Below are 26,053 nucleotides of genomic sequence, written 5' to 3' on the forward strand. Positions count from 1 at the left end.
GTTTCAATCATCTCCATCATTTCTATCATGTTTATCATGTCTATCATCTCTATCTTGTCAATCATGGTTAACATATCCATCATGTTTATCATGTCCACATCTATCATGTTTATCATGTCCACATCTATCATGTTTATCATGTCCAGCATGTGTATTATATCTATCATGTCCATGTCTTGTCATGTCCAACATGTTCATCATTTCCATCATGTCTATCATGTTTATCATCTCTATCATGTCCATTTTCATCATGTGTATCGTGTCAATGTTTATCACATCTCCCTTGTTTATCATTCATGACTATCATGTTTATCATGTCAATGTCAATTTTGTTTATTGTGTCTATCATGGCCATCATACCACGTCTAACATGTTCATAGAATCCATTATGTCCATGTCGACCATGTTTATCATGTCCATCATGTCTATCATGTACCCCATGTTTATCATGTACATATCTATCATGTCCATCATGTTTATGTTCATTTCTCTAATGTCCATTGTATCATTTCCATCATGTCTATCATGCGTATCATATCTATCATGTCCATCAAGTTTATCATATGCATTTATGTTTATTATGTTCATGTCCATCATATCTATCATGTCCATGTCTATCTTGTCCCATCACGTTTATCATGTGTATCATGTCTATGTTTATCATGTCCCTCTTGTTTATCATGTCCATCATATCTATCATGTCCATGTCTATCTTGTCCCATCACGTTTATCATGTGTATCATGTCTATGTTTATCATGTCCCTCTTGTTTATCATGTCCATCATATCTATCATGTCCATGTCTATCTTGTCCCATCACGTTTACCATGTGTTTCATGTCTATGTTTATCATGTCCCTCTTGTTTATCATGTCCATCATATCTATCATGTCCATGTCTATCTTGTCCCATCACGTTTATCATGTGTGTCATGTCTACGTTTATCATGTCCATCATATCTATCATGTCCATGTCTATCTTGTCCCATCACGTTTATCATGTGTGTCATGTCTGTTTATCATGTCCATCATATCTATCATGTCCATGTCTATCTTGTCCCATCACGTTTATCATGTGTATCATGTCTATGTTTATCATGTCCCTCTTGTTTATCATGTCCATCATATCTATCATGTCCATGTCTATCTTGTCCCATCACGTTTACCATATGTTTCATGTCTATGTTTATCATGTCCCTCTTGTTTATCATGTCCATCATATCTATCATGTCCATGTCTATCTTGTCCCATCACGTTTATCATGTGTGTCATGTCTGTTTATCATGTCCATCATATCTATCATGTCCATGTCTATCTTGTCCCATCACGTTTACCATGTGTTTCATGTCTATGTTTATCATGTCCCTCTTGTTTATCATGTCCATCATATCTATCATGTCCATGTCTATCTTGTCCCATCACGTTTATCGTGTGTGTCATGTCTGTTTATCATGTCCATCATATCTATCATGTCCATGTCTATCTTGTCCCATCACGTTTATCATGTGTATCATGTCTATGTTTATCATGTCCCTCTTGTTTATCATGTCCATCATATCTATCATGTCCATGTCTATCTTGTCCCATCATGTTTACCATGTGTTTCATGTCTATGTTTATCATGTCCCTCTTGTTTATCATGTCCATCTTGGCCATCACATTTATCATGTGTATCATGTCTATGTTTATCATGTCCCTCTTGTTTATCATGTCCATCATATCTATCATGTCCATGTCTATCTTGTCCCATCACGTTTATCATGTATATCATGTCTATGTTTAACATGTCCCTCTTGTTTATCATGTCCATCATATCTATCATGTCCATGTCTATCTTGTCCCATCATGTTTACCATGTGTTTCATGTCTATGTTTATCATGTGCTTCTTGTTTGTCATGTCCATCTTGGCCATCACGTTTATCATGTGTATCATGTCTATGTTTATCATGTCCCTCTTGTTTATCATGTCCATCATATCTATCATGTCCATGTCCATCTTGGCCATCACATTTATCATGTGTATCATGTCTATGTTTATCATGTCCCTCTTGTTTATCATGTCCATCATATCTATCATGTCCATGTCTATCTTGTCCCATCATGTTTACCATGTGTTTCATGTCTATGTTTATCATGTCCCTCTTGTTTATCATGTCCATCTTGGCCATCACGTTTATCATGTGTATCATGTCTATGTTTATCATGTCCCTCTTGTTTATCATGTCCATCTTGGCCATCACATTTATCATGTGTATCATGTCTATGTTTATCATGTCCCTCTTGTTTATCATGTCCATCATATCTATCATGTCCATGTCTATCTTGTCCAATCACATTTATCATGTGTATCATGTCTATGTTTATCATGTCCATCTTGTTTGTCGTGTCCATCATATCTATCATGTCCATGTCTATCATGTCCATCTCCATGCATGCGTGTCTTAAATCAACACGTGTGTGTGTCTATATGAATGTGTTGTGTGTTATGAGTGTCATGAGTGTAATGTGTATGGTGTGTAATGTGTGTGATGTGTATGGTGTGTGATGTGTATGGTGTGTCATGAGTGTGATGTGTGTAATGTGTGTGATGTTTGTGTGCTTGATGGCTTTGTTGCTTGTTCTTCTTCCTGTGTAGCATGTGTGTTTCTTCTCTGGGGGCTGGATGGCAGATGTCTTCAAGGCAAGAGCACCAACTTCTCATTTCAACATTGAAACTTTCTCATACCAACATCACGACACCATTCATCATGCACGTTCTCATGCTCAACCACGGGATACATTTACTACTATACAACTTTACACCACTACTACACAACTTTACACCACTACTGTACAACTTTACACCACTACTACACAACTTTACACCACTACTATACAACTTTACACCATTACTATACAACTTTATATCATTATTACACAACTTTACACCACTACTACACAACTTTACACCACTACTATACAACTTTACACCACTACTATACAACTTTACACCACTACTATACAACTTTACACCACTACTACACAACTTTACACCACTACTATACAACTTTATATCATTACTATACAACTTTACACCACTACTATACAACTTTACACCACTACTATACAACTTTACACCACTACTACACAACTTTACACCACTACTACACAACTTTACACCACTACTATACAACTTTACACCACTACTATACAAATTTTATATCATTACCATACAACTTTACACCACTACTATACAACTTTACACCACTACTATACAATTTTATATCATTACTATACAACTTTACACCACTACTGTACAACTGTATATCATTACTACACAACTTTACACCAGCACTATTCAATTTTACATTACTACTATAAAAACTTTAGAACCACCACTATATAACTTTACACAACTACTATACCAATTTACACCACCACTATACAACTTTACATTACTACTATACTACTTTACACCACTACTACACAACTTTACACCACTACTATACAACTTTATATAATTACTATACAACTTTACACCACTACTATACAACTTTATATCATTACTATACAACTTTACACCACTACTACACAACTTTACACCACTACTATACAACTTTACACCACTACTATACAACTTTATATCATTACTATACAACTTTACACCACTACTACACAACTTTACACCACTACTATACAACTTTACACCACTACTATACAAATTTTATATCATTACCATACAACTTTACACCACTACTATACAACTTTACACCACTACTATACAACTTTATATCATTACTATACAACTTTACACCACTACTGTACAACTTTATATCATTACTACACAACTTTACACCAGCACTATTCAATTTTACATTACTACTATAAAAACTTTGGAACCACCACTATATAACTTTACACAACTACTATACCACTTTACACCACCACTATACAACTTTACATAACTACTATACAACTTTACACCACTACTACACAACTTTACACCACTACTATACAACTTTATATCATTACTATACAACTTTACACCACTACTATACAACTTTATATCATTACTATACAACTTTACACCACTACTACACAACTTTACACCACTACTATACAACTTTACACCACTACTATACAAATTTTATATCATTACCATACAACTTTACACCACTACTATACAACTTTACACCACTACTATACAACTTTACACCACTACTATACAAATTTTATATCATTACCATACAACTTTACACCACTACTATACAACTTTACACCACTACTATACAACTTTACACCACTACTATACAACTTTATATCATTACCATACAACTTTACACCACTACTATACAACTTTACACCACTACTATACAACTTTATATCATTACTATACAACTTTACACCACTACTGTACAACTGTATATCATTACTACACAACTTTACACCAGCACTATTCAATTTTACATTACTTGTCATGATCGTTACCCGGATCATGGCATGATTTATGTTGGTTATGTTTCTGGTTTTAGTCTGTTTCCTGGTTGCACCCTCTTTCCCTGTTTATTCTTGGTTTCCATGGGCACTGATTCTCCTCACCTGTCTTAGTTTTGCAATTAGTGTTTCCACCAGGTGTTTTGGCTAATCACTCCCCTTTATACAGTGGGGCAAAAAAGTATTTAGTCAGCCACCAATTGTGCAAGTTCTCCCACTTAAAATGATGACAGAGGTCTGTAATTTTCATCATAGGTACACTTCAACTGTGAGAGACAGAATGTGAAAAAAAAATCCAGGAATTCACATTGTAGGATTTTTAAAGAATTTATTTGTAAATTATGGTGGAAAATAAGTATTTGGTCAATAACAAAAATTCAACTCAATACTTTGTAATATAACCTTTGTTGGCAATAACAGAGGTCAAACGATTACTATAGGTCTTTACCAGGTTTGCACACACAGTAGCTGGTATTTTGGCCCATTCCTCCATGCAGATCTTCTCGAGAGCAGTGATGTTTTGGGGCTGTCGCTGAGCAACACAGACTTTCAACTCCCTCCACAGATTTTCTATGGGGTTGAGGTCTGGAGACTGGCTAGGCCACTCCAGGACTTTCAAATGCTTCTTACGGAGCCACTCCTTCGTTGCCCGGGCGGTGTGTTTGGGATCATTGTCATGCTGGAAGACCCAGCCACGTTTCATCTTCAAAGCTTTCACTGATGAAAGGAGGTTTTGGCTCAAAATCTCACGATACATGGCCCCATTCATTCTTTCCTTAACACGGATCAGTCGGCCTGTCCCCTTAGCAGAAAAACAGCCCCAAAGCATGATGTTTCCACCCCCATGCTTCACAGTAGGTATGGTGTTCTTGGGATGCAACTCAGTATTCTTCTTCCTCCAAACACGACGAGTTGAGTTGATACCAAAAAGTTATATTTTGGTTTCATCTGACCACATGACATTCTCCCAATCCTCTGCTGTATCATCCATGTGCTCTCTGGCAAACTTCAGACGTGCCTGGACATGCACTGGCTTAAGCAGGGGGACACGTCTGGCACTGCAGGATTTGATTCCCTGTCGGCGTAGTGTGTTACTGATGGTAACCTTTGTTACTTTGGTCCCAGCTCTCTGCTGGTCATTCACCAGGTCCCCCCGTGTGGTTCTGGGACTTTTGCTCACTGTTCTCATGATCATTTTGACCCCACGGGATGAGATCCTGCGTGGAGCCCCAGATCGAGGGAGATTATCAGTGGTCTTGTATGTCTTCCATTTTCTGATAATTGCTCCCACAGTTGATTTTTTCACACCAAGCTGCTTGCCTATTGTAGATTCACTCTTCACAGTCTGGTGCAGGTCTACAATTCTTTTCCTGGTGTCCTTCGACAGCTCTTTGGTCTTGCCATAGTGGAGTTTGGAGTCTGACTGTTTGAGGCTGTGGACAGGTGTCTTTTATACAGATAACAAGTTCAAAAAGGTGCCATTAATACAGGTAACAAGTGGAGGACAGAAGAGCTTCTTAAAGAAGAAGTTACAGGTCTGTGAGAGCCAGAGATCTTCCTTGTTTGAAGTGACCAAATACTTATTTTCCACCATAATTTACAAATAAATTCTTTAAAATTCCTACAATGTGAATTCCTGGATTTTTTTTCACATTCTGTCTCTCACAGTTGAAGTGTACCTATGATGAAAATTACAGACCTCTGTCATCATTTTAAGTGGGAGAACTTGCACAATCGGTGGCTGACTAAATACTTTTTTGCCCCACTGTAGTTTCCTGTCACCCAGCAGTAAGTGCTGGGTCAATGTTTGCTTTATGCAACATTTACGTTTCCTCTGGTTTTCTCCTCATAGTAAGTTTGTGCACGCTAGCATTCCTAGCGTGCACAAAACCAAAATGTCACCCTTGGTGACATTTTGGTTTTTTGTTTAGCTCCACGCTTGCTAGCGTCCTCAGTTTAGTATTTTTGTCCTGCCTTTTATTTATTAAAAATACTTAATCCTACCTGCACACTCCTCCTGCTTGTCTTCTGTACTGGAAGGAACACACCAGCACAGCTATGCGTCCCCGAAGACGTAACATTACTACTATAAAAACTTTAGAACCACCACTATATAACTTTACACAACTACTATACAACTTTACACCACCACTATACAACTTTACATAACTACTATACAACTTTACACCACTATACAACTTTACACAACTACTATACAACTTTGCACCACCACTATGCAACTTTACATAACTACTATACAACTTTACACCACTATACAACTTTACACAACTACTATACAACTTTACAATACCACTATGCAACTTTACATAACTACTATACAACGTTACACCACGATACAACTTTACACAACTACTATACAACTTTATAGCATTACTATACAACTTTACACCACTACTACACAACTTTATACCATTACTATACAACTTTACACCACTACTATACAACTATATCACATTAGTATACAACTTAACACCACTATATAACTTTACACCACTACTATACAACTTTATACCATTACTATACAACTTTACACCACAACTTTACACCACTACTACACAACTTTATACCATTACTATACAACTTTACACCACTACTATACAACTATATCACATTAGTATACAACTTAACACCACTATATAACTTTACACCACTACTATACAACTTAATACCATTACTATACAACTTTACACCGCTACTATACAACTTTACACCACTACTATACAACTATATCCCATTACTATACAACTTTACACCACTACTATACAACTTTACACCACTACTATACAACTATATCCCATTACTATACAACTTTACACCGCTACTATACAACTTTACACCACGACTATAAAACTTAACACCACTATACAACTTTACACAACTACTATACAACTTTACACCCCTATACAACTTTACACAACTACTATACAACTTTATAGCTTTACTATACAACTTTACACCACTACTATACAACTTTACACAACTACTATACAACTTTATAGCATTACTATACAACTTTACACCACTACTATACAACTATATCCCATTAGTACAACACATCATACAACTTTACACCACTACTATACAACACTATACCATTACTACACAACTTTACACCAGTACTATATATCTTTAGACTAGTATTACAGTACCTAACACCAACACTATACAACTTATTTTGCACCTACACAATAAAACCAACTTTACACAAGCACTATACAACTTAACATCGGGACTATAGAACTTACCAAAGGAACAGAATTATAAAACTTTATATCAGCACTATACAACTTGACACGAATCTGCCGCGCGAGTTCACTTCCAAACTTGGGAGAAACTTAAGTTTTTGCTTAAAACAGCCGAGTACACCTGTCGTCTAGAGGATCTTTGATTTCATTGCTTCTGTTTTATTTGATGACTTTGAGTCCGAGCCTTGCATTGACCTTTTATACAAGCTGGGAACCCATCGTTAGCTTTTTCCTTAACATCTAAGTTGAATAGTCACCCAGAGGCCACAGAATTAGGTACACCTGCACCGTCAAATGTCATAATACAGTATACAAGTACAGTATTGTCAGGTTCAAACACCGAACTATCTATTAAACAGGACAAGAAGCAAGGAATCAAACAGAGACAGGATTCAATTTCGCTCATGAGGACCTGCACCCTCGTACAGTGTCACCCCACGCTCTGAGGAACAAGTTCCACGCCTCCCCATTTATTTGGGCATTCCCTGATTACATAGCTGTAGCTGCTTCTAAGGGGAAGGGTCTCATTTTGCAGCAGCTGCACTGGGCCATAAACAGTTCAAACAAAAGGTGCTTGGAGCGGTGTCAGGTTTGCCCCCTCCCTGCTCGTAGATCTCGGGTCCTGATAAGGTCCTTCCTGCTGCTGTCCAGATCTGAGAAACCGACACCTCTACGGCGCATTCCATCGCACACAGTGGAGATTTACAAGCTGTCCGCCTTTTGCTTGATAAGATCAAAGACAGCTTTGTAAGCACGAGATCTTCACGCAGGGCAACCTGAACTCATAGGAAACAAATAGTGTGATAACTTATGTACAATTATTCTGACAAGTATAATATATAGTCTCTCATTAAACATCATCATCATTTTGTGTATCATCACTACGTGTGAAGGCAGCACTTGTGTTGGGTGTGAGATGGTGCAGGTGTACCTAATGAAGTGTACAGGTGTACCTAATAAAGTGTTTTTGACATTGTTATAGGTATAATTCCATAGCCTTTCCTCATTTATTCTCGTGTTTCCTCAGCGCCGATGAGGACTCATGTCAGAAGTTCATCCCATTCATCGGCGTGAGTAATTTCTGTCTCTCATTTTCCGATTGCATGTTATCCACATGAAAAAAAAGTATTCCCCCTTTTATTCTGCAGGTGGTCAAAGTCGGAATTGTGGAGCCAACATCAGCAACATCAGGCAAGAGCCTTTTATATTATTATTTTTTTAAATGTCTGATATGTTTTGCAAGTCAACACCCTCTACAACAGTGATATTTTTGTCCATAATTGGGCCGTGAGCGCCCCCCTGCAGTACTCAGTTGTAATACCTTTTTCCACCACTTGTGGTAGTAATGACAATATCAAACAAAGTCTGGAGCTAAAGTCCTAGAGAAGTTTCTTAAGCGCAAACGTTGCGATTAAAGTGGTGAAACAGTATTTTTATTTGCATTTTAATTTTTTTGGACAGTTTAGTCGTAAATTGTATGTACATTTATTTTTGTCAATTATTTATGAGTCCCTTCTTATGCAGTATTTTTGGTTAGTACTTATTTTTATAATCAGCCTGACCTGAGCCTAAGGTTTATGTGTTGAATAATCATCTTTGGTTTTGTATCATTTAGGTATAATTATTGAATACGATTAAAATCATGAGTAAAATGAGTTATTCAGTGTTTATATTTGAGTGGCCCTTCTGTAGTGGAAAAGTTGGGCCCCGAGGTCTAAAATGCACTTTCTCTAGGATTAAAAATAATGTTCATTCCCCGGAGCTGGTTTTACCGAACATCATGAAACTTGGTAGACGAGTCCATTACATACTTGCCAACCCTCCCGGATTTTCCGGGAGACTCCCGAAATTCAGCGCCTCTCCCGAAAACCTCCCGGGACAAATTTTCTCCTGAAAATCTCCCGAAATTCAGGCGGACTCAGGTCCTCATGGGTTTATTGTTAGGCAGTTTCATTAACATCCTCCCAGCGCGGCAACAACACACAACAACAGCAGTCACGTTTTTGTATACCGTAAAGCAGTTCGTCTGCCGTAAACAGCAATGTTGTGACACTCTTAAACAGAACAATACTGCCATCTAGTGCATTTGATGAAAGCACTTTTGTGCGTGCCACACAGCAATGCATCATCAGAGAGGGTGTTCAGCATGGTTAGAAAAATAGTGACAGAGAATAGAACAAAGATGGAAAATTCAACCCTTAACTCAACAATGAGTAGATGAGTGTTATGTGTGTGTATATGTGTAAATAAATGAACACTGTATTTATTTTATATATATATATATATATATATATATATATATATATATATATATATATATATATATATATATATATATATATATATATATATATATATATATATATACATATATATATATATATATATATACATATATATATATATATATATCATGGGGCGGCATGGCGTGGTGGGTAGAGCAACCGTGCCAGAAACCTGAGGGTTGCAGGTTCGCTCCCCGCCTCTTACCATCCAAAAGTCGCTGCCGTTGTGTCCTTGGGCGGGACACTTCACCCTTTGCCCCCGGTGCCACTCACACCGGTGAATTGAATGATGAATGTTAGGTGGTGGTCGGAGGGGCCGTTGGCGCAAAATTGCAGCCACGCTTCCGTCAGTCTACCCCAGGGCAGCTGTGGCTATGAAAGTAGCTTACCACCACCAAGTGTGAATGATTGATGGGTTCTACATGTAAAGCGACTTTGGGTACTTAGAAAAGCACTATATAAATCCCAGTTATTATTATTATTATTATTATATCTATATATATATATATCTATATATATATATAAAATAGATATATATATAATAAAATAGATATATATATACGTATATATATATTTTTATATATATATATATATATATATATATATATATATATATAGCTAGAATTCACTGAACGTCAAGTATTTCTTATATATATATATATATATATATATATATATATATATATATATATATATATATATATATATATATATATATATATATGAAATACTTTTTTTTTTGTCCTGTCCAGCTTCTCAGGCAAATCATATAGTTGATGTAGATGCCCATGTCGGCTGTTCAGATTTACTTTACAAAAGAGAAGTGTAGGATACTTCTCTTGTTGCCTTATTTGTATTTGACTTTATTAAATGTATTTATATTATCATTTAGTGCAGCCGGGCCGGAGCAGGAGGGGATAGAAAGAGAAAAAAAAGAAGACAGAGGGGGAAATTGTGGGGACAAGAGGGGGATTAGACAGAGAGACAAAAACAACAACAACAACAACAATAGAGCAACATCAGCAAATATGACATGTACAAATATGATGGTAAAATCATATGTCAAAATACTTGATTTTCAGTGAATAATAGCAAATAAGCAGTTAGCGAAAAATAAAAAATAATACAGAAATGACAATGAGCATTATTACACTACAAATGGATCAATACAAATACCAATAGAAATAGCGCTATTGATAATGAACAATACCAATAATTTACCTTTATTATCAACAATACAGTTGTTTAAATGCAACAATACATATACGTAATGATAACTTGAGATACGAAAGAATGCAGAAAAATGGAGGGGGAGAAAGAGAAGCAACCTACATTAACCTTGTAGATTGTTATAGTCACAATAGGTTAAGCTTTGTCAGTGTGCCATGTGTTACACCCAGTTTACCCTAGGGCAACAACGTTAATATATGTTTGATGAAACGTGATTATGTGCATGAGTGTAAGTATGCATATGTACTTGTATATGTACAGAATGTGTATATGTGTTTGTACAATGAATGTATATGTACAGAATGTGTATATGTGTTTGTACAGTGAATGTATATGTACAGTATGTGTATGTGTATGTGTATGTTTGTATATTGAATGTGCGTGTGGATGTACGAACATTAGGTAGGTAAATATGTACTGTATTTGTGTATGTATGTGGGAGCGTAGGTACCTATATATATGAAATACTTGACTTGGTGAATTCTAGCTGTAAATATACTCCTCCCCTTTTAGCCACGCCCCCAACCACGCCCCCAGCCACGCCCCCGTCCCACCCCGAGCCCGCACACCCGCCTCCCCCCACCTCCCGAAATCGGAGGTCTCAAGGTTGGCAAGTATGGTCCATTATGAGTTGACCCACGAATCAGTCTCAACAACCCAAGTCCTAAAAGACTAATTATGATTTGAAGCGTCCATTTTGCGGTCATTTTACCATACCATACCGACTTCATTTGTAAAGCCCTTTGAAAACAACCGCAGATGAAAAACAAAGGGATGTACACCACAAACAAGTAAACACACAAAAAGCAGAGAAATACAGGCAAAGGACAGACTAAAATGTAACATTTAAAACACACACACAAATCTATATTTGCACATAAAAAGAGCAGATAAAAATGATCTTAAAGGTGCTATATGTAACAATATTATGTCAAGTCATCATTAAATGGCCGTGATATGTCAAAAGCTATTAATAAATCATGTTCTTTTCAAATACCTTTAGAACTGATAACAGTAGTTCAGCCGGGATATGCTCATTTCAAAATCAGATTTACAGCCCCGAAATATTGTTATCGTTTTAATTTCGATGCCCCACCCTCCACTGTTTGACCAAAAGGAGACTATTATATATGTCTCCGTTATCCATAGGTTTATCTATAACCCATAAAGTAGGCAGGCACCGAGCTATTTCTCAGCGTGTGTTTATTCCAGCCGGCACGTTAATACACTGACACGCAACATTCGGATTCCCATCATGCATTGCTTGAAAACTACGGCAAGTAGTAATGTCCAAAAACATAACAGAGACGAAGCAGAAGAACGAAGAAGAGACATGGCGACGACGAGTAAGAAGAAGAAGTACGCTTGCAAGTTCCAAAATGATTGGAAAAAATAATTTCAGTTCATCCAGGACAGCTGGAAGGGGAAGTGGTATGCTGCCTGCACATTTTGTAGATCAGACTTTTATGTGTGTATATATGTGTAAATAAATGAACACTGAAATTCAAGTATTTCTTTTATTTTTATATATATATAATAATAATAATAATAATTTAAAAAAAAATAAATAAAAAAAATATATATATATATATATTTTTTAAATTATTATTATTATATATATATGTATATATATATATATATATATATATATATATATATATATATATATATATATATATATATATATATATATATATATATATATATAAGAAATACTTGATTTTCAGTGAATTCTAGCTATAAATATACTCCTCTCCCCTTAACCCCCCCAATCTCCCGAATTCGGAGGTCTCAAGGTTGGCAAGTATGACCTCAACCCTAACCCGAAACCTAAACCTAACCCTAACCCTATGTTAATAAGCAACTAATGGTGAATATGTTCCCCATACTAAAGTGTTACCAGATTGGGCTGCGTATCTGGCAACCTCGGACTACAGAATTTTGACCGTGATTTCAGTACTATTTCTGGCCACATTACTACATATGGCACCTTTAAGAGCAATTTTGTGTCATGACTTGGTCTTGGGTGTTAGCTTTTCCGGGATGCAACGGAAAGTTGGCTTGGGCGAGACGGGAATGTAAGTACATTTTTATTTAAAGACTATAACTACAAAAAAAGGAAGTAAACAAAAGGCGCGCACAGTGGCGGAGAACAAACTATGAAACCAAAAGACTATAGCATTAATAAACAAAAACTTACTTGGCTTGGACAAAAGTAGCAGCATGAATGATGAACATGAAAACAAGTGTCAGGAATGTACAGAGCATAAATGTGAGATGTCGTCAGAACGATAAACTGAAAACAATGAACTTAAATACTATAGACATGATTAACGAAAACAGGTGCGTGACTCAAAACGTGAAACAGGTGCGTGACGTGACAGGTGAAAACTAATGGTTGCTATGGTGACAAAACAAAAGTGCACAAAAAGTCCAAAAACAAAACCGAACATGACCAAAACAAAAACATGATCACACAGACATGACATTTTGTTAGATAAAAGGCAGTTAAAAAGTTAAAAACAGTTTAAGCAGTTCAGAGTCTCATGCCGGGTTAAAAGCCAGTGAGTAAAGATAGCTTTTAAGAAGGGTCTTAAAAGTAGCCCTAAAGAGGGCGATCGTTCCAAAATTTGGGTCCCGCAACGGAGAAGGCCCTGTCCTTAGGGGAAAAAAGGAACTCCTCCCAGAGAATTTGTCCAATGACTCTCAAACATCATCCGCGTATGCTTGACACATCGACCATGTTAAATAACCAAATATGTGAGTTTTACTTATTGTGTGTGAGCGTAGTGGCAACATTTGAGGACTTAGGGCCTGATTTACTAAATGTTTGCGTGTACTAAAATACGTACAGACATAATGGCAAACATCGAAGCTGCTCTACTAAACTTGTGCAAAGTGGATTACGTCTGTTAAGTGAGAATAAGGCGTGCAATCCATTCTGAGTCTTTGTCTTCATTAATATGCAAAATATATGCTGATCATCACAACACCCACAACACCGGGAGGAGAAAATGCAAATATGTTATAGTGTGATTCATCAACAATCATCAGCGTTTTGGGAGCACTTTTGCGTTTTAATTAGCACGTTTGAAAAGGACGCGCAGACTGACACAGTTCCACACACGGTGTGGACAGACAAGGATCCTCCGTCCTACGTGTGTGTGTGTGTCAACATATTTCGATGGTCAGAAGTAAAAGATATTAGACACGTTGTGTATTCAGCAACATGCTTTTATAATTTCATAGTTGCTTGATGACTTAATTTAACCTCTTAAGGCCCAAGCTGTTTGTTTACATGCTTTTTTTATTTATTTCTCTTTGCTATTTGGGCTTATTGGACCGTATTTACAATAAAAACTAAGACTCGTCTTTTGATATGATGTACTTAGTCCATAAGTACACAAATGTGTACTTCATGTTTAGTGACATGCTAATTCTTATTTTTACACTTTTTTTCCCCAAATTCCATTGTATGTTATACTCTTCTGACACCACCAGATGGCAGTATAAGTGTCCACATAAGCGGCCATAAAACCCCAATTCAGTAGTGTCCACGTATGTGGCCACTAAGGCCTTTAGATAAAGGGGAACTGCACCTTTTTTTTAATATTGCCTGTCATTCACAATCCTTATGTAAATCAAGAACACATGTGTTTTTCTTTTTTTATGCATTCTAAATAGTAAATAAATGCGATCAAAAGTCTGCATACAATGTAGCCAAAATGAGTTTTGCTCTATTCTGCCTATAAAGCCTTTAAAAAACATCCAAACCCCTCCATTAAGGTTGTAATACTGTACATGATGTAAGTATATTGTGCAAGTTGCTTCCTCGCGGTCCCACTGACAGACACTTCACAGGAGCCAAGCGTGCCGTTTTAAGAAAGTTTTAATGCACATATGCTTTTTGGTTCGCAGAACGTGACCTTTCAGTCCCGTCCGTATCCTCTTTCCCTCTCTGCTCCCGGCTGCTCACTGTTAAAGACAACAGATAATTAGATTACTACGTACCACCTGTGAAGTCTATAATCACCTGCCAGCTGTGTCTCGCCGTCAGCACATGCCCTGCCCCTATCCGAAGGTGCTCCGCCCTCAACACCATCAACAGAGGCGGTGACCTTTGCTCCTGCGGGCTCGCATGATCAAACTCTCCCTCCACATATATATGTAATGTAGTAGAAGGCACATTTTAATAACATGTCATATTTGCGTATTTTGATCATTTTAAGCATTTTAAGCATTAATTTCAAAAACGTATCACGACGTTCACTTTTTCTTTTTTTTTTTAAACATCACTGATTATTACTCACTGCAGACTTCACGAGAGCCAACAAACGTAATAAAACATCACTTACTGTACAAGGTCTGCTGTCATTAGGATGCCGACTGATAGAATATTGTTATATTCCCGTTTAGATGACGAATGACTCATAATCCTCGTGAAGAAAAGGGGGGCGGAACCAAGCGTCTTTTCGTGTCAATCTCCTCTTGCCATATCCGGGTCTAAATTGGCTGTCAAAGTGTACATCATCCTTCTACTATCCAGGTGAGAGGCATGATTCATGATCTACAATTAACTTCCACGGGCAAGGAAGCAGCTTACCACTCGATGATGTAAACATCGGCACACGGGCTCGCGATCACCGCGCCGCTATGAATAGTTTGTCTGCGTCAGCGCTTGTAATAACAATATCACTAATACTCGGTTAATATTCAAGTCACGGCATGTAGATGGAGTACTGTTGGCGCTTTTTGGATGTTTATTTAGTGGGTTTTATGGGCGGAAAAAATGCATTTAAAAGAATACATTCGTCATGTCTTTCACGATGATTGTGAACGAAAGGCAAAATTCTAAATAAAAGTTAAGTTCCCCTTAAAGGTAAATGAGGAGTTTGCGTGTACTATAAGGGGCAAAACGCTCTCATTTACTGCACATTCATGTTATCATGCTCTTACCTGTGGCGTTTTGCCATGTTCTCAAACATGCAGGAGACATCTACCACTTTTTATGGGCATTTTAGCAGCCGCCGTGCAGTGCATCGACACCATGAAGGTGCATTCGTTGTTTTTATCATATAGAATATATGTTAGTAATATATAATGTACGTGAAAAAAACATATTTAAAATTTTTTAAATGACACCAAAACACATAAATTCATTTTAATTTACCCTGTGGAGGGAGGTGGTGACCTTTGCTCCTGCAGGAGCGATGGCCACACCTCCCTCCACATACCCCTGTAAATAGGGCGGTCTGCACCACTTTCAAAAGGCAAATGCAGTCTTACTAAATCACACGCACACTAATAGTACACAGTCTTTTATGGATTGCACACTCTGATTAGTGTGAGGTGTTAGGATCTTAGTGAATCAGTCCCTTTGGATGAAGTCATTGGGCTCAAATACTAGTGTGGCCTCAATAGCCCTGCTGTAGTGTGTAGCATGCTGGAAACATACTTGCCAACCCTCCCGAATTTTCCGGGAGACTCCCGAATTTCAGAGCCACACAACAAGAAGGAGATGAAGCAGAAGAACGAAGAAAGACGAGGATGGACAATTCAACCCTAAACTCACTCCTTTCCTGCAAATTAAATTTCACAGATGCTGCCCATACCTATGCTCCTTCAAAGGCTGTGCTACTGGCTGCAAAGCATTGCACTTTCAAATACAACTGTCATGTTCTGGGGTCATGTTTTGTTTGGTTATGTTCTGTTGGTTTTTGGAGTCTTTTAGTTCCAGTATGCGCTTCCTGGTTTTTGTCACCATGACGACTCATTGGTTTCACCTGACTCATTTGGACTCACGCACCTGTCACTAATCAGGAAGAGACTATTTAAGCCTGTAGTCGCCAGGTAGTCGGCCTGGCGACATTACTCTTGATACTCTGATGATACTCTGTTCTTGCTATGTGCGCTACTCTGATTACTCTGTCCATGCCATAGTTCATGCTGCTCTTTTCATGCTCGTTTCTTGATACAGTAAGTGTTTTTTGTTTCATGTCCATAGTTCTGCCTTAGTGTTAGTTTTGTTCCCTGCGTTAAGTTTTGTGCCTCCCCTGTGAGCGCCTTTTGTTTGTACCGTTTTGTAGCTTTAGAGTTAAGATTAAATCGTGTTTTTACCTGCACGCCATGTCCAGTCAAGTTCGTTTGCATCCCGGGAAAATAATCCACGCAGTAAGCTGCGTCGTAATAGTCCTCGTTCTGACAACAACAATGAGTAAAGGAGTGTTATGTGTGTGTGTATACCGATCGTTAGCTTTTTCCTTAACATCTAAGTTGAATAGTCACCCAGTGGCCACAGAATTAGGTACACCTGCACCGTCAAATGTCATAGTACAGTATACAAGTACAGTATTGTCAGGTTGAACACTGAAATTCAAGTATTTCTTTTATTTATATATATATATATATATATATATATATATATATATATATATATATATATATATATATATATATATATATATATATATAAAATAAAATACATATATATGTATATATATAGCTAGAATTCACTGAAAGTCAAGTATTTATTATATATATATATATATGTATATATATATATATATATATATATATATATATATATATATATATATATATATATACACACAGGTAAAAGCCAGTAAATTAGAATATTTTGAAAAACTTGATTTATTTCAGTAATTGCATTCAAAAGGTGTAACTTGTACATTATATTTATTCATTGCACACAGACTGATGCATTCAAATGTTTATTTCATTTAATTTTGATGATTTGAAGTGGCAACAAATGAAAATCCAAAATTCCGTGTGTCACAAAATTAGAATATTACTTAAGGCTAATACAAAAAAGGGATTTTTAGAAATGTTGGCCAACTGAAAAGTATGAAAATGAAAAATATGAGCATGTACAATACTCAATACTTGGTTGGAGCTCCTTTTGCCTCAATTACTGCGTTAATGCGGCGTGGCATGGAGTCGATGAGTTTCTGGCACTGCTCAGGTGTTATGAGAGCCCAGGTTGCTCTGATAGTGGCCTTCAACTCTTCTGCGTTTTTGGGTCTGGCATTCTGCATCTTCCTTTTCACAATACCCCACAGATTTTCTATGGGGCTAAGGTCAGGGGAGTTGGCGGGCCAATTTAGAACAGAAATACCATGGTCCGTAAACCAGGCACGGGTAGATTTTGCGCTGTGTGCAGGCGCCAAGTCCTGTTGGAACTTGAAATCTCCATCTCCATAGAGCAGGTCAGCAGCAGGAAGCATGAAGTGCTCTAAAACTTGCTGGTAGACGGCTGCGTTGACCCTGGATCTCAGGAAACAGAGTGGACCGACACCAGCAGATGACATGGCACCCCAAACCATCACTGATGGTGGAAACTTTACACTAGACTTCAGGCAACGTCGATCCTGTGCCTCTCCTGTCTTCCTCCAGACTCTGGGACCTCGATTTCCAAAGGAAATGCAAACCAAACCAACCCAAACCATCAGTGATGGTTTGGGGTGCCATGTCATCTGCTGGTGTCGGTCCACTCTGTTTCCTGAGATCCAGGGTCAACGCAGCCGTCTACCAGCAAGTTTTAGAGCACTTCATGCTTCCTGCTGCTGACCTGCTCTATGGAGATGGAGATTTCAAGTTCCAACAGGACTTGGCGCCTGCACACAGCGCAAAATCTACCCGTGCCTGGTTTACGGACCATGGTATTTCTGTTCTAAATTGGCCCGCCAACTCCCCTGACCTTAGCCCCATAGAAAATCTGTGGGGTATTGTGAAAAGGAAGATGCAGAATGCCAGACCCAAAAACGCAGAAGAGTTGAAGGCCACTATCAGAGCAACCTGGGCTCTCATAACACCTGAGCAGTGCCAGAAACTCATCGACTCCATGCCACGCCGCATTAACGCAGTAATTGAGGCAAAAGGAGCTCCAACCAAGTATTGAGTATTGTACATGCTCATATTTTTCATTTTCATACTTTTCAGTTGGCCAACATTTCTAAAAATCCCTTTTTTGTATTAGCCTTAAGTAATATTCTAATTTTGTGACACACGGAATTTTGGATTTTCATTTGTTGCCACTTCAAATCATCAAAATTAAATGAAATAAACATTTGAATGCATCAGTCTGTGTGCAATGAATAAATATAATGTACAAGTTACACCTTTTGAATGCAATTACTGAAATAAATCAAGTTTTTCAAAATATTCTAATTTACTGGCTTTTACCTGTATATATATATATATATATATATATATTAAGGATGTCCGATAATGGCTTTTTGCCGATATTCCGATATTGTCCAACTCTTTAATTACCGATACCGATATCAACCGATACCGATATCAACCGATATATACAGTCGTGGAATTAACACATTATTATGCCTAATTTGGACAACCAGGTATGGTGAAGATAAGGTACTTTATAAAATAAAATAAGATAAATAAATTAAAAACATTTTCTTGAATAAAAAAGAAAGTAAAACAATATAAAAACAGTTACATAAAAACTAGTATTGAATGAAAATTAGTCAAATTAACTGTTAAAGGTTAGTACTATTAGTGGACCAGCAGCACGCACAATCATGTGTGCTTACGGACTGTATCCCTTGCAGACTGTATTGATATATATTGATATATAATGTAGGAACCACAATATTAATAACAGAAAGAAACAACCCTTTTGTGTGAATGAGTGTGAATGGGGGAGGGAGGTTTTTTGGGTTGGTGCACTAATTGTAAGTGTATCTTGTGTTTTTTATGTTGATTTAATAAAAAATAAATAAATAAATAAATACATACATAAAAAGATACCGATAATTAAAAAAAACGATACCGATAATTTCCGATATTACATTTTAACGCATTATCTGACATCTCTAATATATATATGTATATATATATATATATATATATATATATATATATATATATATATATGTATATATATATATATATAAGAAATACTTGAATTTCAGTGAATTCTAGCTATAAATATACTCCTCCCCCCTTAATCCCCCCCCCCACGCCCCCCACCCCACCCCCACCCACCTCAACCCCCCCCTCTCAAAATCTCCTGAATTCGGAGGTCTCAAAGTTGGCGAGTATAGCTGGGAACTATCTGTGCATGTGATGGAAGAATGCACTGCACATGTGATGGAGGAATGCACAGTGCAGGGTTGAAATTCTACTGAATTTGCATTAAATCAGGTTGTTTTAGCTAATAATCATGCTGCAAGATGTAGCATGTTGCGTTCAATGTTTATTCCCATTAATTCCCATATATTCCCGTTGATTCCCATGGAAAGATTCCAACTTTGAATATTCCCGGAATTTTGCAACCCTACTGCTGGCACAAACATATGGAGAATACCCGCCCTCACTCTTCTGTTTCCGACCTCAGGAGACTTGGATGATACGGCGCCGACGAGCTCCCTAATGCTTGCCACGTCACCTCAAGTATCACCTGCCCTCAAAGAGGCGTCGCCCACCCCGCCCTCCTCTCCACTAGTCAACACTGGCTTTTGTGTATACAGGTAACACACCTTTGCCATATAGAGGATCTTTAAAAAGCAATTAGGCTTAAAAACAGCACAGATGTGACATTTTCCCTGTGTGTCTTTCTCAGTTCCGGAGTTCAGACGGAGCTGATGGGTCTACAAGTGGACTATTGGGCGGTGCCCAGCGAGAGAAAGAAGGAAGTGGAGAAGCGTGACCCTTTGGCCAAAAACACGCTCAAGTGCAATTTCCGCTCGCTGCAGGTCAGCCGGCTGCCTGTGAGGGGCGCCGAGCCCAGCCCGCAGCCCGCCATGTCCATGACGGTGGTGACCAAGGAGAAGAACAAAAAGGGTGAGGCACGCCAACAAGTGACAGAGGAAAGAAGATAGTCAAGTGAATTATTATTATTATTATTTTATTTTTTAAAGTGATGTTCCTGCCCAAAAAGAGCAAAGATAAGGAGGTGGAGTCCAAGAGTCAGGTAATCGACAGCATCAGTCGCCTCATCTGCACTGCCAAGCAACAGCAAACCATGTTGACAGGTAACTTCCTGTTGTAAAACAATACAACAATATATAGAAAATGACAAAATTGTTACGATCCGCTGCCCGGATCATAGTTTGTTTATGTTTGTGTCACGTGTTTTCAGCACCTTGAGTTTAGTTTGTTTCTGTTGTCATGACGGCAGATTGTACGCACCTGCCTCTGGTTAGTGTTCGGGACGCGCACCTGTTGCCCGGGCACTAATCAGAGGGCTATTTAGTCTTTGCTCTGGCCTCACTCTGTCTGGCTTCGTAGTTTGTTCCCATACAACTGATAACGACAACTTAGATTCCCGCTAGCTTTTCACGCTATGCCATTTTGCCTGCTAGCTCCCACGCTAGTCCTTTTGTTTTTGCACGTCTTTTGTTTGATCCCCGTACGATTTATATTTTCAATAAATCATTTTCCTACCTGCAAGCTGTGTCCGAAGCCGTCTGCATCCTTGGGAGAACCACACCCGCATCATTATGCGACCAAGTCGTTTCAAAAATAGTACAACTTGTGTGTACGAGTACAGTATGTCCACACATTCATCGTCACTGCATCATTTTATTTTACAAAACCCAAAACCAGTGATGTTGGCACGTTGTGTAAATGGTAAATAAAAACAGAATACAATGATTTGCAAATCCTTTTCAACTTATATTCAATTAAATAGACTGCAAAGACAAGATATTTCATGTTCACACTGAGAAACTGATTTTTTTTGCAAATAATCATTAACTTAGAATTTAATGGCAGCAACACATTGCAAAAAAGTTGGCACAGGGGCATTTTGACCACTGTGTTACATGGCCTTTCCTTTTAACAACACTCAGTAAATGTTTGGGAACTGAGGAGACCAATTTTTGAAGCTTTTCAATTCTCCCTTGATGTACAGCTTAAGTTGTTCAACAGTCCGGGGGTCTCCGTTGTGGTATTTTAAGCTTCATAATGCGCCACACATTTTCAATAGGAGACAGGTCTGGACTACAGTCAGGCCAGTATGTTGTAACACATGGCTTGGCATTGTCTTGCTGAAATAAGCAGGGGCGTCCATGATAATGTTGCTTGAATGGCAACATATGTTGCTCCAAAACCTGTATGTACCTTTCAGCATTAATGGTGCCTTCACAGATGTGTAAGTTACCCATGCCTTGGGCGCTAATACACCCCCATAACATCACAGAGGCTGGCTTTTCAACTTTGCGCCTATAACAATCTGGGTGGCTCTTTTTCTCTTTGGTCCGGAGGACACGACGTCCACGGTTTCCAAAAACAATTTGAAATGTGGACTCGTCAGACCACAGAACACTTTTACGCTTTGTATCAGTCCATCTTAGATGAGCTCGGGCCCAGCAAAGCCGACTGCGTTTCTGGGTGTTGTTGATAAACGGTTTTCGCCTTGCATAGGAGAGTTTTACAGATGTAGCGACCAACTGTAGTTACTGACAGTGGGTTTCTGAAGTGTTCCTGAGCCAATATGGTGATATCCTTTACACACTGATGTCGCTTGTTGATGCAGTACAGCCTGAGGAATCGAAGGTCACGGGCTTAGCTGCTTACTTGCAGTGATTCCTCTAGATTCCTGAACCTTTTGATGATATTACGGACCGTAGATGGTGAAATCCCTAAATTCCTTGCAATAGCTGGTTGAGAAAGGTTTTTCTTAAACTGTTCAAGAATATGCTCACGCATTTGTTGACAAAGTGGTGACCCTCGCCCCATCCTTGTTTGTGAATGACTGAGCATTTCATGGAATCTACTTTTATACCCAATCATGGCACCCACCCGTTCCCAATTTGCCTGTTCACCTGTGGGATGTTCCAAATAAGTGTTTGATGAGCATTCCTCAACTTTATCAGTATTTATTGCCACCTTTCCCAACTTCTTTGTCACGTGGTGCTGGCATCAAATTCTAAAGTGAATGATTATTTGCAAAAAAAAAAAAAAGTTTATCAGTTTGAACATCAAATATGTTGTCTTTGTAGCATATTCAACTGAATATGGGTTGAAAATGATTTGCAAATCATTGTATTCCGTTTATATTTACATCCAACACAATTTCTCAACTCATATAGAAACGGGGTTTGTAGATTGAGGTCAGTAGGTATTTCAATGCATTATGTGATTAATACTGTACTTAATGTAGTACTTGCATGTTGTGTTGATTGCTCTCAGTGTTGATTGACGGCGTGGAGTGGAACGATGTCAAGTTTTTCCAGCTGGCGGCGCAGTGGTCCTCACACGTCAAACACTTCCCCATCGGGATCTTCGGGCACACAAAAGCATCTTACTGAAGTCCAACTTTAAAGTGAGCGCCGTCGAAGATGTTCGCTCCTTCACACTTTCCTTTGTCTGCATTGTCATGTTTTGATTTGCTGTAGCCACCTTTCCCTCTCAGACTTTGAAGATGAAAATACTGTTTGAACAAAGATGCCCTCTAACCTTTCACACAGGGAACAAATGGCCGGGTGTCATCCTCTGTTTGGGTTGGATTGAAAGCACACGTGACTCAAGAGTATATATTTTTAAGAAAAGGAAGAGGAAAAACGTCTTTTCAGAGTATTTTCTAACCAAGAATAGTTGGCTTGTGTGTGTTCCAGAGTCCTGTGCAATTTGTACATGTTCCAATAATAATCATGATTAGGGGTGTCCCGATACGATATTGATATCAGTTAACAGTCCGATATCAGCAAAAAAATCAGTATGGGATGATATCGGCGATATAAGCTCGAACAGGCAGTCTTGACTTGAAGTATTAACTTCAAGTTAACATCTAAATGTTCTCCAATAAGCACAAATAAGTCATTTACAAAAGGTAAACATGGTAGGCTATAGGCTCCTCGGAGCTCGCAGCTACACAACAGCCAAGCACACAAGATGGAAATACGTAATTAGGAATGGGTACTTTTTTGGCATTATCCCGGTCCTACCGTAAAATCCAACTGTGGAGGGGGGCGTGGTCTGCGGGCCTACCGCGGAGCGGGGTGTGTAAGGACCGGCCTCGAAGTCAGCGGCAAATGAGTAGATTGCCCAGCTGGGGCTTGTTATCTAATCACCTGTCGCCCTTATTAGCAGCAGCCGGATTGAGACACGTGGTTGGAGTTGGAGCCAGGGAGAGACGCACGCCCAGAGACAAACGTACATTGCTGGAAAGCAAGCCACCCCCGGTGTGTTATTGCAAAATAAAAATACTTTATTCAAACTGTCAACCGGGCTCCCGAAGATCTGTCGGCCAGGAGAACCCATCACAGGAGGGAAACCCCACATTGGGCGCCAATATGTGAGGTTTGCAAAATATAAATACTTTATTCAAACTGTGTACCGGGCTCCCGAAGATCTGTCGGCCAGGAGAACCCACCACAGGAGGGAAACCCCACATTGGGCACCAATATGTGAGGTTTCCCTCCTGTGGTGGGTTCTCCTGGCCGACAGATCTTCGGGAGCCCGGTACACAGTTTGAATAAAGTATTTTTATTTTGCATAAACACCCGAAGGTGACTTGCTTTCCAGCAATATACGTTTGTCTCTGGGCTTGCGTCTCTCCCTGGCTCCAACTCCAACCTTGTGTCTCGTCCCGGCTGCTGCTAATAAGGGCGACGGGTGATTAGATCAGTGGTTCTCAACCTTTTTTCAGTGATGTACCCCCTGTGAATTTTTTTTAAAATTCAAGTACCCCCTAATCAGAGCAAAGCATTTTTGGTTGAAAAAAAGAGATAAAGAATTAAAATACAGCACTATGTCATCAGTTTCTGATTTATTAAATTGTATAACAGTGCAAAATATTGCTCATTTGTAGTGGTCTTTCTTGAACTATTTGGAACAAAAGATAGGTTTTTATTTATATTTATAAAAGATTTTTGAATTGTTGCTATTTTTACAATATTTTAAAAAAATCTCACGTACCCCTTGGCATACCTTCAAGTACCCCCAGGGGTACGCGTACCCCCATTTGAGAACTGGATTAGATAACAAGCCCCAGCTGGGCAATCTACTCACCTACCGCTGACTTCGAGGCCGGTCCTTACACACCCCGCTCCGCGGCAGGCCCACAGTCCACGCTCCCCCCTCCACAACAACAGCGCCATGTTACGGCTCTTTGCACTACGGCACTTGGCGATCACTCCAGCAGCACTGAGAGCTGAGCACTACCTCTCGGTAATGTAGCAATTTCAATGCCAACAAAGAAACTGACGCAAAAAAACGCTCCAATGTAAGTAAAGTACGGCGCCATGTTCCCCCAAAAAATGCTGTCGCTTGATGCTAACATACATTGTCTTTGCTGTTGACATGTTACTGATTAGCATTAGCAATTTTACATGGCGATTTCAACACCTCCAAATGTGTCAATGATAACTACAACTAAGATGCACGTTACAATCAAACAGCTGGTGTGTAATAAGCACAATACTTACAGTATTAACATTTTGTAGGGCTAAACAGACAGCAATGACTGGACTGATCTACACACCATTAACTATACACTACTGACCTCCAATGTCTTGGACTTGCAACTGTCATTGAGAATCTGACTGTGGAGGTTGCCCTCCCGTGGGTCCTCCAGACCACCAAGCATCAACCCGGATCAGGGTTACAACACAGTCTTTATTCTGAATTGTGCTGCAGGTTGCTTTCCAGCAATTGTCTGTCACTCTAGCTCCACCAATCTCTCTCCTCCCGGCTGCTGCTTATACAGAGCGACAGGTGATTAGACAACAAGGCCCACCTGGGCCATCCACGCACCCGTCGCTGACTTCGAGGCCGGTCCTGGCACACCCCGTTCCGCAGCAGGCCCGCAGGCC

The 26,053-nt window shown here is 38.7% G+C and overlaps 1 protein-coding gene across 5 annotated transcripts in view; it reads left to right on the top strand.

Moving 5' to 3' along the window:
- The window catches only part of pacs2 (phosphofurin acidic cluster sorting protein 2), an 89,369-nt gene extending 65,136 nt beyond the window's left edge, over window positions 1-24,233 (top strand). For 4 of the 5 annotated variants that reach the window (XM_061969004.1, XM_061969007.1, XM_061969006.1 and 1 more), the window contains exons 19-24: window positions 8,765-8,807; window positions 8,886-8,928; window positions 20,632-20,764; window positions 20,857-21,077; window positions 21,155-21,268; window positions 23,430-24,233. In XM_061969004.1, coding sequence (XP_061824988.1) covers window positions 8,765-8,807; window positions 8,886-8,928; window positions 20,632-20,764; window positions 20,857-21,077; window positions 21,155-21,268; window positions 23,430-23,548 — 673 coding nt within the window. In that variant the 3' untranslated portion in view covers window positions 23,549-24,233. The remainder of the gene's footprint in view (window positions 1-8,764; window positions 8,808-8,885; window positions 8,929-20,631; window positions 20,765-20,856; window positions 21,078-21,154; window positions 21,269-23,429) is intronic. The other variant, XM_061969005.1, reaches the window with a different exon arrangement.
- Window positions 24,234-26,053: the final 1,820 nt, after the last annotated feature.

This window comes from Nerophis lumbriciformis, linkage group LG08 (assembly GCF_033978685.3).
Source record: "Nerophis lumbriciformis linkage group LG08, RoL_Nlum_v2.1, whole genome shotgun sequence".
Lineage (NCBI taxonomy): Eukaryota > Metazoa > Chordata > Actinopteri > Syngnathiformes > Syngnathidae > Nerophis > Nerophis lumbriciformis.